Source organism: Eutrema salsugineum, unplaced genomic scaffold (assembly GCF_000478725.1).
Source record: "Eutrema salsugineum unplaced genomic scaffold, Eutsalg1_0 scaffold_10, whole genome shotgun sequence".
Taxonomy (NCBI): Eukaryota; Viridiplantae; Streptophyta; class Magnoliopsida; order Brassicales; family Brassicaceae; genus Eutrema; species Eutrema salsugineum.
In genome coordinates, this window is record NW_006256908.1 from 10,137,321 (window position 1) to 10,155,367 (window position 18,047).

Here is an 18,047-nt window from a genome sequence, read left to right on the forward strand (position 1 = left end):
GACTGCACATTGCAGTCTGTAGAAGTCATTGTTTCATGCAAAATGCAGAGCAAACCGTGGACCTTTGCATTTGGTTTTTAAAAATAATTAAAATATAGATTATATATAAATATATATATATATATTAAGGAATACAATATTTATGCTTTAGTATTTAACTTAAACAAACTAATTAAAATTTAGGCTACTATCAATTAGGGCGATAAAAATATATTTATGCTCGGTTTGTCATGTTTGTGAATGTCTTATATATAAATCATACAAATGTAGTATACGTATTGACGTACGTAATACGATTTAGCATGGGTTTGTGGTCTTAGATTAATGTGTTTATCAGTATTAGAGGCCTCTATTTTTTGTTTGAAAGGTTTCCATTAAGAGTGGACAAACGACTTTATCAGAGAGAAAAACAGAGTTGACAAACGAGAATTCAGAACAAACTTTACAAGAATGAGACAGAAATATCAAATATGGGAACCAAAATAGTTGTCCGTATGTCTTCTTTAAAATATGGAAACATGACAGGATGGGAACGAACGAAACATGAATTTCCAAAAAATAGAAACCTGCCAATCATAAAAATCAAAAGATATTCGTCCATCACTCACCTCCTAATAATAATATATCGTATAAGTTAGAAAAATTGACTGCACATCTTATGGTACTTAACTTAATAATAAAAAATTTCAAAATTAATGAAAAACTAACATAACCATTCATTAAACACCAAACCACGTAATCATAATAAAGTTAACGCTCTCAAATCTCAGCAGGCCAAACAACTTTTCCCGCTGCATTCTTATCTCGCAAGTTTGTGCCTACCGATCTGTTTACAAAAGAAGATAACAAAAGTAGTACCATATGATTTAACTATAATATATTTGAAAAATTAGGATACTTAATTAATTATTATATGGACATTTATATAATAACTTAATAAGATATATACAGGCACGAGAAACATTGGCTTATGGGCCATTTTTTTTAAAAAAAATTGAAAGGTCTAATTTAAAGTAATTGTTTATTATTAATTATTTAAATTGAGATTTAGTTTGAAAATAAAACGTTTTCTTTGATAAATTTAGCAACTAAATTAATAACACAATACAATATTAGGCAACATACATAGCCACCTAAATAATTAGACAAATTAAAACTAAAATTATCATTTCAACTTCTTATTTTTTTATTAAAGTTTTGGAAACTTCTTACTCTCCTTTTATTCTTTCTGAACAACGACATAATCAATAGCTATTTGTCAATTGGTAATTTTTTTAATTATAATTTTGTTTCATCTAATGTTAGATTTAGTTTGATTTGTGATTTGTTATTATAATTTGTATTTATTTTGTTTACGATAATAATTGTTATTACTGGTTTATATGAATTTGAAATGATAATATTATTATTTTTTTTTATATAAATTAGATTGATTTTATATGAATATGAGATAAAGATAGTTAACTAGAGCTTTTAACACAAAAACGGGTTAAGTAGGGTTTATTTTTAAATCCGCTTACGGACTCTGTATCTCTGGACACGGCTCTGAATATATATGCACATCAACTATTATATGCATATCACTTTTATTGTTTTGTAACTTTTGTTTGATATTCTGTTATAATCCAACATCAACTATTATATGCATATCACTTTTATTGTTTTGTAACTTTTGTTTGATATTCTGTTATAATCCAACATGATCTATGGTTCTGTCGGTAAATTCGATACCAAAGGGTTCAAATCTTTATATACTCGAAAAAAAGCCCGCGACAGCAGCCTAGTTTGTGTCCGATGTATTAATAATTTGATTTTGGGCTTTAGCCGAATGCTTTACCCAAAAGGTGGGCTTACAAATTAAATAGTAATTGTTTAATTTCATTATATCGTTCGTTGGCCTTATCGCTCCCACGCTTACGTGGACCACTCCTCTCCGCTACACACACAAAAACTGAAAAGCAAATTCTCTCACTCTCCTCCGCTCCAAATCCCCTGAAGATGATGATGACTCACGAATTCCGATTTCAATCCTAAAACTTGTTTCTCCGGTCAACATGGCGTCGGTATCGACGTCCCCTTCTTGCTCCACCATACCCACGCAAGTTCGACGCTCGCCTCGAGCAGCTTTCGCCGTTGCTGAATTGAAGCGATTAAAACAAAGAAGAGCGATTCCACCTTTGGCCGTCGGTCTCGGCCACGTCGCCGATGTTGTACGCAATGACGTTGAGTTCCTCAAGAATAAAATCGGCATCGGAATCCGGTGGGCGAACGAGGCTTTCCGTGTCCCTGAAGTGACTAAATCCGCCGAGGAATTGTTCTGGCTCCGGCATCTCGAGGATCCCGCTTCTCCGCCTTTGGAGCCACGATCCTGGCCTCAACCTGAGTACGCAGGTTTGAAGATAACAGATACACCCATAGCTTGCTAATTTGTTATGTAGTTTAAAGTAGAGTTACAGTAGATATCTTGCAATGGCGGAAATGATGACTGTGATTTGAAAATTTGAGGGCTTTAGGTTGGAGTATTAGAGGGAAGCTGATTACTGTCAGTGATCAAGAAGATTGCTTGTCTTATAAATGAGTAGATTGGATTTTTAAAACCGAAATGTCTTTTGCATTCGATTCAATGGCATTCATATTGATTGGAGCAAATGTGATAGGTCTCTCAAAAATCGAGATTTTGGGAAATTTAGTGTAATTCTTGTTAATCTTATTTACTGTTAGTGGTAATCATTTGCTGATGCAGTTCAAACCGTTTGGTAGGGCTCACTGGGGTGGACTTGTTCATGGCTGATGTCAAAGCTTTGGAGGCATATGCTGGTTACATTTACTTTCTTTCTAAGATGTGGTCAAGACCACTCCCTGAAGTTTACGATCCACAAGCTGTTGCGGATTACTTTAACTGCAGGCCACATGTTGTTGCCTTTAGGCTTCTGGAGGTACCTGTTAACAGTTTTCGTTAATTCTGCTCTTAATCACTGAATCATTTTAAAGTTTGGTAAACGCTTTTAGAGATACTGATGATATCTGGTGAGGTTTTCGTTTTTGGATTAGCCATTGAAACTAAAATGTCCTCAAGTTACCAACCTGTTTTTTTTTTTTTTTTTATCACGGTGAAATTTTGCTTCGTATTTGATTCAACCAAGTAACCAACTGTGCAATTGACCGCCCACTTATTACAATGTTTTCCGGGTTCCTTACCTTTATATTTTACCTTTAATTTATAACCACTGGTTTGGAAAATTAAGCCATAACTTATAAGGTGTGTGTTTAACACGTAACCGCTCATATCAACTTTTGGGTCCTCACATAAATTTCCCCCAGGATACTAATTCAAGTATCTATAGTTTGCACCGTTTTCTGTTTGTGGGAACCAGTATATCAGCTTCCTTTAGTATTCTTGCTTTCTTTGAGAGATGGGGTTTTAATCCAATGCTAATGTATAGGTGTTTTCTGCGTTCATGATTGCTGCAATTAGATTACGAACATCAGCACCAGACAAGGGCAAAAATTTGGAAGCTTCAGGGCAGAACATTGGGATGGTGTTGAAAGAAACCATGCTACATTTGGGCCCCACTTTTATCAAAGGTCTGGCGATTCTCTTATTATTTTGAAGTATCAATTTGGTAGCCATAAATTAGATACTCTGCTCTGTTGTGAATGATGCTTCCTTCTTTCCTGCTGGTCCAGTTGGTCAATCCCTTTCCACGAGGCCAGATATCATTGGGACTGAAATCTCCAAGGTCAGATAGAAGTTATGTTCACGCGTCTATAAATCTCGTAGTTTCTCAATTCTATTACTTTCTAGGGTTACTAAAATGTCTTGCTAGTGCATGCTTCCACGGTCCTATCTCTATTTAGCATGGTACATTTTGCTGCTCTTAGCGATGTAGCTGTCTGACTATGTTGGTTTTCATATGTCTGACTATGTTATTAACTTGGTTATGATTAACAACTGCAGGAACTATCTGAACTGCATGACCGAATCCCCCCCTTTCCCTGGCCAGAGGCTGCAAAAATCATTGAAGAAGAATTAGGGGCTCCTGTTGAATCATTCTTTAGCCAGTTCTCTCAAGAAACTGTAGCAGCAGCATCCTTTGGTCAGGTATTTTGAATTAAATCTTGCAAGAAGTAAGCATCATATGAATCAACATGTAGGATGCAAGCCTAATACGTGACATGCTACTTTTAGGTCTACCGAGGAAGGACCCTCGATGGTTCAGATGTTGCAGTGAAAGTTCAACGTCCTGATATGAGACATGCAGTGCTACGCGACATTTACATTCTACGACTTGGGGTTTGTGTGAAATCTATCAAGTATGCTCAGATTAATCTGCTTGAATCATGTCATAGTTATATGATATTTCTTTTAATTGTTGCAGTTGGGTGTAGTGCGAAAGATAGCAAAGAGAGAAAATGACATTCGTGTATATGCTGATGAGCTTGGAAAGGGTTTGGCTGGAGAATTGGACTTTACTTTAGAGGCTGCCAATGCCTCTGAATTTCGGGTACTGTGCATTAAATTGTTCTTTTGTGTAGACAACTGTCCAATAGAACGTGTTGCTAAGAGTTTCATACTTTCTGCTTCTGTTGATAGTTTTTTTCTGTAAGTATGCTGTGCTCATTATCTTTCTCATGCATTAAATTCTGGCTTATCTAGCGTGTGCGACAATGTGCTCTTCTAGCTAGTATCTGCTTTCTTTCCTTTTGTTCTGGTGGTTGGACGTAAGTATCTCGTTGCCTGTGACTGACTAAAATACTTTTTTTCTTGAAGGAAGCTCACTCACGATTTTCCTACATCCGGGTTCCAAAAGTGTATCAACATTTAACGCGCAAAAGAGTTTTGACCATGGAATGGATGGTTGGTGAAAGCCCAAACGATTTGCTCTCAATATCTACAGGTTACTCTGATAATGACTTTCAGAGCCATGAGAGAGAGAAAATCGAAGCGAGAAGACGTCTTCTTGATCTGGTAAGTTAACATATGATTTATATAACAACCTCCTGATGTTCTGTTTATCTATTCATTAGTAAAGGTGTGTAATTGTTCATAGTTTTAATTTGACATTACTACAATTTGGTCACTGATAAAAGTGGAATCAATCTTGCAGCTGCCTTCAGTTGGTTGAACCAAACTGCATTTTCAAAGTAGTTTGTTTGAAATGTTAATTTGTTAATTATAAGTTCCATTTTGCGAGAATATACGATGTTCGAATGGCTTAGATTTTTCTTTCAAATTTTAATTGTAGGTGAACAAAGGAGTAGAGGCAACTCTAGTACAACTCCTTGATACAGGAATTTTGCATGCAGATCCACATCCTGGAAATTTGCGTTACACGACATCAAGACAAATAGGGTATATCTTGACCATTCATCAGCGTAACTCAGTAAAATTTCACTGTGACAGGATGATCTTTATTTGATGACAACTTGTTTCTATGCAAGGTTTTTGGACTTTGGTTTAGTTTGTCGGATGGAAAGAAAACATCAGCTTGCCATGCTCGCATCAATTGTGCATATCGTGAATGGTGATTGGGCCTCTCTTGTTGATGCGTTGACTGATATGGATGTCATCAAGACAGGTGTCAATACACGGCGTTTTACGATGGTAAATAGATAATTTGGTAACTCAAATAGTGTAGTGTATTTCTATAAGAACCCCCCTTTGCATTTTTTATGTTAAATTTGAAGAAGTTGCTATTCTCATATCTTATGATTCTTGAAAATAATTCAGGATCTGGAATATGCGTTAGGAGAGGTTGAGCTTAAAAACGGGATTCCTGATATTGAGTTCACCAAGGTGAGACATGTCACATGTATTCCTTGTAGCTAGCCACTGTGCTTCTAGGCTAAGAAAATCTATCTGCACTCTTATAAGAGCCTCTCACTTGTAGCTCGTACAAGGGACAATGCAACTACTCTACAATTGTTGTAGTTTTATCTTCTGAATGAGTATTAGTGAGTTACGCTAATTTTTCTTCCAATGCTTCTAATGTTCTCAAGGTTCTTAGTAAGATAGTAAAAGTGGCCCTGAACTATCAGATGCGCATGCCACCATACTTCACACTTGTCTTGCGTTCTCTTGCTTGCTTGGAAGGTATATCCAATCCTTGAATTCTCTTTGTTTAATGGTTTGATTATCATGGGTAGAAGAAAGAAAATACCATCCAAGCATGTTTGAATATGTGAAGAGAGAATCCGCCTTTTTAGCTGGTCTGATATCGATGTTATATAGTCTTGTTAAATCCTATATTATCTTAACCTCGTGCCTGTTTGTTAGTTGGCTGTGATAGAAAAACAATAAATGCTATCCAGGAGGTGATCTTGGATGATAATGGATGACAGTATAGTCAGAGAAATTCATTTGTCATCTCTTTCTAGCCATGCTTGGTTTCATAACTTGGAAATTTGCGTCATGCTTGTAGGTGGTTTGTATCCTAAAAAAATACCCAGTCAGTTTTTGTCCATTCATTAGTAGCGTTGTATTCATGTTTTCCCAGGTTTGGCTGCAGCTGGAGATCCAAATTTTAAGACATTTGAGGCTGCATACCCTTTTGTGGTTCAAAAACTCCTCACTGAAAATTCAGCTGCGACGAGGAAAATTCTTCATTCGGTATTATATGAGTTTTTTTGACGCCATTTAAGTGATTTCTTAGATTCACATCAAAATAAGACAAACTTTGTTTTCTCTTTCATAAAACTAAATGGCAGTGAAAAACTTGACTTATATCATTAGTAGTACATCTGGGAATTTAGTTGCGTATCCTTTCTAAAATTTACACTTGCTGATTATCACTGTGCATTCATACGTTCAAAGTGAAAAAATATAAGATATGCCATTTAAGTAGACAAAATAAATTTCTAAACTTCTGTTGGTGTCTGTAGGCAGTCCTTAACCGAAAGAAGGAATTCCGATGGGAAAGGGTTGCTCTTTTCCTGACTAAAAGTTCGGCGAGGTATAGTATATCAGACATTTGACCCTAATCATTTGAATTATGTCTATTTATCTTGTAGCTCTGCTGCATGAAGAATTGTGCTAAGTAATACGCAAAAGATGAGAACTTTAGTCCCTCTGTGTCTCTTCTAAGTACGTTCTTGAGGTCAGCAGCAACAGAGAACCATAGTTAAATTACTAAAGCACCAGATCAATGTAATTCCGAATTGGTGACAATGAAATTAACTACAGCAGCAACATGGCTCACAAGAAAGAGCAAGTAATAGGCATCTAAAGTAGCTTTGATCGAGGATGATTAGGATATTGAATGATCTTAACATTGAAATCCTGTCTTATTTACCCCTGTTTATTGTTTGCTAGTATTCTAGTTCTCCATATAATAACTTATTTGATACCTACTCTAGGAATGGTTCGCCACTGGTAACATCATCAAGGGACGAAACTTCTGTTCATAGCAGTTCCAATCCAACGGACAGAGACGTTGACACTGTAAGTTTGGTCTTGAGGCTTTTGGCATCCAAAGACGGTGTGGTTCTTAGAAGACTCTTGATGGCTGCGGTTAGTATCTACATTTATAGTTTAAGTCGACGTGTCTTATTTCTGAGAAAATTTGATTTTTACGTTATGAACTTGGTATGGTTCTCTGCTTTGATAAACAGAACGGGACTTCACTGATCCGGACGTTTATTTCAAGAGAGGCACATGTCATCCGCCAGAAACTTTGCTCAACAATTGCAGATACACTGTACCAATGGATGGTCGGGATCTTCGGAATTAATTCCCTTAAATTCATATCTCTCTCAGAGCCACCAACATCTTCAGGAAGCAACATTACAGTGAAAGATTTCAAGATTTTAATTAGAGACAAACGTGTCAGAGTGATACTGAGAAAGATAGTGGAATCTGCAAAGAGTGACCGAGTGTTGACGCTCAGATTCTGCTGGACTTCCTTTGTCATGTTTCTCACCACCACTGCTCTTGCTTGCCATCGGTTCGTGATCTCGGTCTCTGAAGGTTACATCAACTACTTATCCATGTCTGCTCCAGTCGCACTTCGTACCTAAACATCTCACACCGATACAGAACCAGAGCCGGGCCAGGGGAGAAGCTCATGTAGCATGTGCTTTGGAGCCGATAAGTTCCAAACAAGCCTGAAATTGCTGTGGTGCTCTATTATGTAATTTGATGGGAAATCTGTCTGTTAATAATGATATGAATTCATAAAGCGTTTTGATCTTAGAGCTTACAGCAAAATTAAAAAATTAAAAAAAAAACATGGAAAGAAAAAGAAGAGAAGTGTTCACTCCCAAAGTTTATATACAAAGAATAAACACCCAATTTAGAAGTCTTATCACTTCTTGAAAGTAAACTCTGGCAAATCAACCTTGACATGCTCAATAGCATCGCTCTCTTCTCTAACAGGACTTGCCACGTCAGCATGGGGATGATGACTATTGCTGTTATCAGAATCTGTGATCTCACGGTGGTAAGAGACATTCTGAGATTCAGGATCAAAGAAATGCTGATGGCCTTGGCCGTGGCCGCCAAAATCAGAAAACCTAGGAGGGGAAGGAGAGGCAGTGAAACTAGTTTGATGGTCCATGCCTCGGTTATGGTAGTTGTGGAGGAGATGCACCGGTGACATGCCATGCGTTGGCGTGGCGGGGCGGCTTGAGTGAGGTGTGTTAGACCCGGATTGTCCATGTTTCGTCTGTTTTTTGGCCGTATGGTGCCATTTTTTCAGTGCACTTGCTACACGATCGTTGAATATGGTTGGCCTCATTGAAGTTCCCATCTGCAATCACGGTTTAGTGTTAGAAAATCTTACATAGACAATTTGCCAATCGATTTTAAATTGAAACCTCATGAAATTTGACATGGTAATAGAGTTCATTTTGATTCGAGTTTGAAGGGCTACATCAAAAATAAATTTTTGAACAATTTAAATTTATATAGTATAAGATTCAAAAAATAAAATAAAATTATATAGTATTAATTAATTTGGATCAATCCTAAGTAAAATTGCTATTAATAAGATAAAAGCTCATGCATCTTGATATTTACATATTTCTGTTGTACAAAAATGTAACACAGCGTTTAGCAATTTAAATATTGAAATATACCTGAGTAACAAGAGCATAGAGAGGTAGAGTGATGTAGCTGCATAGAACTTGTATTAATAACCTGTCATATACAAGAGGAAGAAGTTTAGTACTGTAAATTAAAGGTACAAAATATACCTAATATATATTAGTGTTTTATAAATTATAAAAAAACTAGTTGAAGAAGTTAACAAACCCCATGGTGATCCTAATTGCAATATCTTCGGTTTTGTGGTGAAAGCAGTTTCTGAGCGTGAATTCGTACTACAAAATTAATACCAAAATCATGATCAATTAATTTAGTGTAAACACCCTTTTCAATATTTTATTTAAGAAGAAACATGGATTGTTGCTCACAGTGCTCCAAACGAAGAAAGCCAGTTGAAATGCATTCTGTAAAAAAGAATACATAAAAAGCAAATTTTAAAAATTCAAACCATAAGTAAAAAAAAAAAGGAAAAACATAAATACATATAAGAGTTTGAAAAATATTTATATACCGTGAAAAGAACCAAGTGAATGAGGAATAGAATGAAACGAGGACGACCAAACCAAAAGAGATCATCGCCCGGTTCAACCACAGGAGCTCCTTTAACCACATCTCCTTTATCTTGAATCCTCAATCCTAATTTCGATATTATCATTTGAAGTTTTGCTCCTACTATTAATATCACCTTCAATTCATTAAAGATACCAACCATATAATTAATATCATTAATATATATGTTCACAATTACAGCTGCATAATAATTTAATAAACCAATTGAAAAGTTTTGAGTAATGTGTTTATAATTACTTACAAGCAAAGGTAGGAAAGGCAGCCAAAGATAGGAATCCCATCCTATTTTATTTTGAGAAATAAATAGAGGTTTATATCATTTTAGTCGATCTATAGTTTGCTAAATTACTACAATGAAATGATAAAGAATCAGGACAAACCATGTGTATTAGTCAATAAGAACAAGACAGCAATGCACCATATCACTGGGCTGCATTTCCATTCGCACACAAAGATGAAAGATGTTAATAACTAAAATTGGATTATTGAAAGAAAATTTTAATGAATTTGATTTATATAAAGAAAGGGACGGACCTTATACCAACAACAACCTTGAAATCTTCTTCCAAAGATCTTTGAATGTATTTTTGGAAATCGAAACGAGCTGCACTTCCTGCTGGCAAATGCGCCTGCACCAATTCAACGTTTAGAAATTTTGATTATACCTTAGTAGTATAATCGATTATTACTTACCATAATACTAATTATTACTTACCGTTATAAAGCCATGTCTTAGTGTAAGATAATCTACTTTTGTCACTGATCCAAAGAATTGTCTGAAGAAACATGTCTGCATGCCCCCACTTATCCATTAGTTTTGTTGTAATTTTAAACCAAATTACAGGAAAAATAAATTAAAATAATATATAAATGAAACTTACAAGCCAGAGGGTAAAAGAAGACTTGGTCCATACATTCATATGTCTACGTCCAAACGATGTATCTCTTGCAAATCTGAACCTCTCTGGATCTACAATATTTAAACAATTTATTGAATCAAATAAATCAAATCAGAGGACAGAACACAGACACACACACACACATACATATATACATATAGATACAGTTAATAAAAAAAGTGATGGCAATTTCTTGCTCGAAATTGTTTATTCATGAGTCAAACAAAAGGCGTTGTGTCATTGGATAATCTCAATTTACTTAGATATCAGGTTATCTTAGTCAATAAAAATAAACAACAAATCAATGAAATAAACGAACTTGAGAGATGTGGATGAATAAACAAATCTGACTGATACGTGAGCATGATGTTAATATATATTACAAAGTCAAACACCAACGAAAACATTTTATAAAAAAATGACATTTTAGAAAATAAATTCATTTTTGTTTTTGTTTTGTTTGACTAATACTACAAAAATGAAATTGAGATTATGGCTAGTATGTATGTGCATACCATTGGCATATTGGTATTCAATTGTTTTGGTCTCTCTCTCCCATGATTTCCATTTCTTCATCTGCATAATACATGTCCATATAGATCACAAAATTAAACACATGCATCTATATATCTGTTAAAAAAGCACATACATATATAGATGTATCATGTATGCACTTGTACAAAATATACGTATAGAGAAAATCATGTACCTTGGTCTTTCCCAAAGCATAGGTAATAATGCAGTAGAGAATATGAAAAACAGCGAGCACAAAAATGAATATATGTAGCTGGTGGATACCATACGCAGATACTAATGCTACTTTCCCCTGAAAATAATTATTCACAACGAAAGAAATAAAATAAGATTCCGATATAATTTCTAAACAAAAGGTACGGAAGAATTAAAAAGGTAAAAAATTAGTCAGAGACTAAATAAAAAACATGCCTTTTCTGCGCATTTGTCATAACCCTTGGTGGCTAAACTTCGACGAGGACTGTAAAAGTCGTTGGAGTCATAGTCTTCAAGAATTTTTCGACCATCGTCGATATAATCTTTACCGTATTTATCAATCTCTTGTTGGCGACTACAAGGATGCCAAGTCGCAGCAACTCTTTTTGGGATGCAAATTTCGGAGACTGGTGTTTGCAATACAACAAGTAGAAGTGATATGAATCCCAGTAGCATCAGTTCTATTTTCATGGCAAACCCACAAAAAAAAAAAAAGTTAGTTGGAAATTCAAAGAGAGAAAGATTGATCAGATTGTGATATAAGAGGACGTATCCAAACTTATGATAATCATCTTTAATAGGAAAGAACTTGCCTGCTTTAACCTTTTCAAGAGCTTCATACAAAGCTTTCTTGTGCTTCTTTTTAAACCACTACAAAAATTGGAAAGAAATATTAGAGATATACCGACTAAATTTTGATTTCCTAGTTAAGAAAAGGTATGATGCAATAAGCTTTGAAGGGCTAATATAATGAAATTTTTTTTTTTTTTTTAACTTCCTTTTCATTTCATTGAATGCCCTTTTTTGGGGCATCATTACAAGCAGAGATACATAGAATAAATTCAGCAATAATATTATAATGAAATTATTGTATATATTCTTGTCATTTGGAGAAAAGCGAAAAGAGATAAAGGAAGATTTGGATATATATAAAACGAAAAAGAGAAGAAGAATTATATATACGTACGTGACCAATAAAGTGCAAGAAATATTCGATCATGATGGAGATGAAAAGAAGAACGAAGCAAACAACAGCAACAGCCCATGTTGGTGTCTCTTCCAATGATCTCTCTTTTATTGCCATTATTTTCAGTTTCACTACTCAATAAAATCTCAAGTTTGTACGTATGATAGCTTTTAAGGTTTCACAAGTGTTATCTATAAGGGGAAAGGAGAAAGAAAGTGATATGGCCTTTGTTCCTGTTATGTCTATATATATACACTTGTTACAATAAGATACATATATACATGCGCTGTTATTTCTTCGCAAAAAGAATAAAAGAAAGTCAAACAAGTGAAAGCCGCAATTGTTTATTATTATTTATAAAAAAATTCCAGGGAAACGAAGACTTTTGACTAATTCAAATATAAAGACTTGAGGTGACGATTTTTTTTTTTTTTGTCGTCATATATATATAATGCTTTATGAGACTGGTTGCGCCGTGTGAACTATACCCACTTCTAATCTCATATCATAAACACGAATTTCAATATCAAAAATCAAATAAATTGTTCGGTCTCTGTGATAAAGACCGAAAGTTTGTTGATGAGGCCACATTCATCATGACTGTATGTTTTTATGACTTTATACGACGATCAAATAGATGATTTTTTTGGCAGTTATATACGAATACCAATTTTTAGAACTAAGAAGATATCTTTTTGTCAACATATTGTAATAATATTATTGAATGAGATTAATGCAGAAAAATATTCTTTAAAACAAACACAAATCAAAGTGGTATAATTGTAGTTGTGTTTTTTTGACGGGTTGGTATCTCGTTATGTGTATTATGAGTGAAATTATTATTTAGAATTCGAAATTCATTTTGACAGAAAAAAAAAAATTCATTCTAAAAACTGAATGTTGTTAATAATTTTTTTCTTCTTTATAGATCAGATATTCACATATATCATAATGTTTGGGTGGATATTCGAAAGTCAAATATTCGGAAGCAATCTTCTTTAAAATTTGAAATGTAAATTTGAAACATATCTAGTTTACATAATAAGAAAATAAAAGTAGCCAAGCATTAACCGGTGTTAAACATGAAGTGGTCATGGGTTAATATCCCTTCTCAGAGATTATGATTTATATAACCAATAGTTTACTTAGGTGTTGATTGGTTCACCCGCTATCACTCGTAAATGCTGCGTTTGCGGGTGAACGGTTAGTGGCGTTTTATCACAATCATAAAAATCGCTGCAAACCGCTCCCTATCGTTTTATACCGCTGAAATCCAAAAGCTATTTCCCGCCAGCGTTTGCGGTTGCGGGCGGTAGCGGTTGGGTAAAAAAATAAAAATAAATAAAATCAAGCTAGAAAAAAAAGATCACGTTCAAAACAATTATAAAACTCTAACCCTACTAATCTTCTTTTATATATATAAACTCTAACTTCTCACTTTTTCTATCAAGTTCTAGTCTCTAATCATGGCTTTCATATCAGTTGAAGAAAATTAAGATATAAGCATAAGTGTCATAATATTTTAGTTTAATTTATTTATATTAATTGTTCTATTTCCACTTTTAAATTTAAAGTAAGAAATTATAAATATGTATCTTATTAATTACAAAATTAGTTTGTTATAATTCTTTTTTTTTTGTTCTTCAGAAAATTACATGATCAAACGAGATGACATGTGCGTTAATTCAACGGATCATTGTGGAAAAACAAAATCAAGAAAAATATCCTAGATTTTTGAGTGCACTCCTGAAAGAACGTATTTTGAAGAATACTAATGAGCAATTTGGAGTTGATTTGAGTTGAGATCGTGTAAAAAATCGATTAAATCAATTGAAGAAATTTTACATCATGCATAAGACAAATCAGAAGATCCACGTATTGGAGCAAATTTTTTCAGTCTATTACATTACTAGACACAATTTTGTGTGATGTTCCCAATAATTGAAATAAAACATATTATTATAAAATTTTTTAATTTTTAAAATAATTATTTAGTATTTATTTATAATTTATTAATTATTTTAAACTATTGATTTTGATATTAATCATAATAATATAGTTTTCTGTTTTTTTTTTATAATTATATATGATGTTTATTTTGGTAATTTTATATTTAACCGCTAAAATAATCGCTGGTTTGCCAGTCAAAATTATCCCGCAAATAGATTCGTTTTAAAAAAAATTTAACCAGTCGTTCAAACCGCTGAATAACACTCAAAACCGCAATCATCCGCTTCCGTAAACTTCCGCATTCGCAACCGTAGCCGCTGCGTTTAAACCAATCAAGCCCTTAATCATCTTCATCGACCATATATAAAAATTCTATAATTTATATTCAAGTAATCTAATAAAGTGTGAAAAGAGATAGATAATCATATACTCACTAATCCAGAACGAATCACACGTCATGTTGGTTGAGTACAATCAGGGTTTCAATAAAGGTTATTTTTTAGGACCAGTTTTTTTTTTCTTTTTTAATACGTACTTTATTTCACTTCTTTTGAATACCAGTTTGAATAAAGGTTATTCTCAAATTTAATGTTTGGATTGTCTTTTGGGGCATGGAATCAGCCAGATTTTCACCATGATAGTATGTAATATTTTCTTCATATGACAATATCAAAATACCATAAACAAAGAGATAAATGAATCATTTCGACCTAAATCCTTAAGGTAATTAAACTTTTTTCAAAATTAAATTTGGAAGTACTTTAATCCGATTTAAATCGTGAAGTTAAACTTAACCAACACTGAAAGTTTGAAGTACTAATTGGTTTGACTACGGTAAGATTTTCTTTAAACAATTATGAATGGCCTTTCTTGATTAAATATATAAAAAAAATGATCAGTGGGTTGTAGAAAGGATATGATACTCAACGTGACTAAAGAAAGAGACGACACTCACTAACGGTATATCAACTTTAAGATGATTAAAATATATAATTTTTTCGTACTTCCAATCTCGATGGAACAATTACCATACTAATTCAATGGCCATGATTGTCAAATTCATTTCGAGATGACTTTAAGCGACGGTCCGACATATAGTACTCTTATTTTAATCAGTTACATATATATAGCCAATACAACCATACAATTCCATTTTTATTTAGAATTGGAAATTTGGATCCGACAAACTTTAGGCATAATATAGACTTCGTTTTAACGTTTTTTTTTTGTTATAAAAGCATCTCTTATGAAATTACGAGTTGTAACTTTAGAGGAATAGAGGACTTTCATAAATTAATCGAAACGAGTTCACTTGAACCATTTCATCAGACAACTGAATATGTAATTGAAATTTTTTACTATTTAGAGATCGAGGGTTTGAGTCAACTCAAATGATATTGACATCACCATTTCATGATTTGTACTGATCTGAACTTCCTATGCGTTGACCCTGTTTGGTAAGGGTGTGGTGTAAAATCATGTGTCCATCTTTGTTTTGACCCATTGTTTCAATTTTCAATCTTATAACCGATCTCATAAGGTTTCTTTTTTAAAATTTGTATTTTTTGTCCACATCAACCAAAAGAAAATTTAGGAAGTCATCTCAAAAAACGTGTTGTTCCCTTGATTTTTCTGCAAGTTGGAAAAATAACAATAAAATAATATTCAATTCATAAAATAATATTAAAATAAAATTTGTACATATATTCACACAGATTAACAAAATTATTTTTTCTGCAAGTTGGACAAATAACATTAAATAATACTAAAAAAAATCAATTAAAAATATACAATTCTTGTTACGTGATTAAAATTCCATTTATGTAGTCTTAATCTCGATTAATTAAGTAATACCACTTGGCAATTTCATGATTTAGACTATTGTTATACTAATTTAACTGTCTATTAAGTTTTCCGAGAAAAAAACTATAGAAATTTAAGTAAATTTTCTTGTAAGGATAAAAAATGTTTGCTGAAGTTTCTTCTCTTAACGATATTAAACGTGCTCAACTACAAAAGCTTTGTCTTACACGAAGCTTCAAAGCTGACCTATGAAAATCTAGAACAAAGAAATAAGTTATCATTCAAAGCCCAATTACTATACGGAATTTATAATTCAACAAAAGTTATGTTTTTTCTTCGTAAATATTAATTTTCTGCAGAACTGTTTATTTGGTTTATTATACAACCTTGTTAAAAAAATGTGAATATGTCCGCAGTGTCCATAAAAGAAAAAAAAACAAAATATATACGCTATTATATATAATATATAGTATATATATGTGTGCCTAATTGTGGTTTATGTAATTCAAATTTTTATTTGTATCAGTTCCAATATTTTGACAATTATTTATAGAAAGATTTGAATATCTTAAAATTATTTAAAAATTATATTTGAATATTGATGTAAATATTACAACAAATGATGTTATTCTATATTTTCAAATCAGGACATGAAAGATATTTTAGGTAATTGATTAGGAATAGAAACATTATTAGAATTTAGAGTGTGTTTTGTTATTTCAGATTTTCATGAATATATATTAAAATTCAACGTTATCATTAGGGAAAATAATCATATTCTAAATAATAAATTTTATTAGATTAAATGAAAGTAATTTGATAATGAAAATGTATTTAAAAGTTAATATTTTTAACAATTATTCTATTTGCTATCCTTAAATTAAAATTTTGATACAACTTATAATACCATTATGCTTTAAATATATAAAACCCATTCGAAGCTAAAGTTATAATGTCGATTTACCAATTCAAAAAATGTCCTTAAAAACCAATTACAGTCTAACATGTCAGCAATTTTTTTTTGTACCCACACATACCTGTATATTTATATCAAGAGGATTCTAATCAGTGTGTTATGCTAATAATTAAACGCATTTCGTTTAGCAAACGTTAGTGAGCTTCAGGTAGAGAAAAATAAGCCTATTAGCTCTGAGAGTTTATGAAGATTTAAGTAAATGGGGGGAGACAAAAGATTTACTTAAATAAAGTTCATTTGCCTCAGTAGACAAAACTGGTTTCTAGAGCTCTTTTTGTTTCCTAAGAGGATTCCTGAACTCATGATATTATTGGGAACATTTTTGGAACAGTTTATAAACCTGAAAGCTTTTCTTAACCCAAATTTAGGTTCCAATAAATTTGAGACACGTAGTTTTTGATCGCATTTATCACCAACTCAATATCATAGTACTGGGAGAAAAAAATCGAATCATTATAGAGTTTTATGTTGTATTTCTTTTGATGTGCCAATCTCGGTGTCTCCACCTCTGTTTCCAGAGCATATTTTATTTTCGGAACTACTCGAGCTCCAGCCCATTTGACCTCCCCAGGTTTATCTCGCAGGACCCAACCCAAACCAAGATGAACCTTATTTTAAAACACGTTTTGAAAACAAAGATCATTTTGATACTGAAACTCAATGTTAATTTTGAATAAAAATTCAGACTCATCATTCATCTTCTTTACTATATATTCGAATCTTTTGAACTTTATAGATATGATATGATGGTTGAATAGTTAATGCATTAAAATAACGTCATACATGGAATATACAGATGTTCTATATCTGATTCCTATGACTATTAAAACCAAATGTTTCTGTGTGTGTCAGTTCCATTATTGTTATATCTTTTGATTAAAAAAACTTCCATTATTAGTGGACAGCTAATTAACAAACAAAATATTAATGGACAACTAGTTGAGAGTAAATTATCACTAAATATATTATTTTGCTGAAGCATGGACGCTGCCTCGAACCCGAGATTATTGGACCATTGGTCTCGACTCTCGATAATGAATGGCCAAGGCTATCTAATCAAAATGAAAATTACGTGTTTAGATTATAAGATCTGCTATTCAATTAATAAGC

General features: G+C 32.9%; 2 protein-coding genes across 4 annotated transcripts; one reads left to right on the forward strand and one right to left on the reverse strand.

Moving 5' to 3' along the window:
- Positions 1 to 1,927: 1,927 nt before the first annotated feature.
- LOC18027260 (uncharacterized protein slr1919) lies at positions 1,928 to 8,184 on the forward strand. Of its 3 annotated transcripts, none has more exons than XM_006411081.2 (16): positions 1,928 to 2,391; positions 2,761 to 2,936; positions 3,444 to 3,585; positions 3,688 to 3,740; positions 3,959 to 4,102; positions 4,190 to 4,294; positions 4,380 to 4,505; positions 4,772 to 4,969; positions 5,247 to 5,353; positions 5,443 to 5,605; positions 5,732 to 5,797; positions 6,001 to 6,094; positions 6,498 to 6,610; positions 6,883 to 6,953; positions 7,357 to 7,510; positions 7,612 to 8,184. In XM_006411081.2, the coding sequence occupies exons 1-16, from the start codon at positions 2,055 to 2,057 to the stop codon at positions 8,014 to 8,016; spliced, it is 2,454 nt and encodes an 817-aa protein (XP_006411144.1). In that variant the 5' UTR covers positions 1,928 to 2,054; the 3' UTR covers positions 8,017 to 8,184. The 3 variants fall into 3 exon arrangements, 2 of the variants coding, with proteins under 2 accessions (XP_006411144.1, XP_024003876.1); XM_024148108.1 differs by having other exon boundaries at positions 2,065 to 2,391; positions 3,476 to 3,585; XR_002896523.1 differs by lacking the exons at positions 5,443 to 5,605; positions 5,732 to 5,797; positions 6,001 to 6,094; ... (2 more) ...; positions 7,357 to 7,510; positions 7,612 to 8,184 and having other exon boundaries at positions 4,776 to 4,969; positions 5,247 to 5,339.
- Positions 8,180 to 12,430, reverse strand: LOC18027261 (MLO-like protein 12). The gene is made up of 15 exons (XM_006411082.2): positions 12,209 to 12,430; positions 11,835 to 11,892; positions 11,458 to 11,702; positions 11,222 to 11,338; positions 11,028 to 11,088; positions 10,495 to 10,583; positions 10,329 to 10,403; positions 10,148 to 10,242; positions 9,994 to 10,043; positions 9,855 to 9,895; positions 9,555 to 9,728; positions 9,412 to 9,447; positions 9,251 to 9,318; positions 9,076 to 9,136; positions 8,180 to 8,747 (listed from the first exon to the last, which is right to left on the reverse strand). The coding sequence occupies exons 1-15, from the start codon at positions 12,323 to 12,325 to the stop codon at positions 8,304 to 8,306; spliced, it is 1,731 nt and encodes a 576-aa protein (XP_006411145.1). The 5' UTR covers positions 12,326 to 12,430; the 3' UTR covers positions 8,180 to 8,303.
- Positions 12,431 to 18,047: the final 5,617 nt, after the last annotated feature.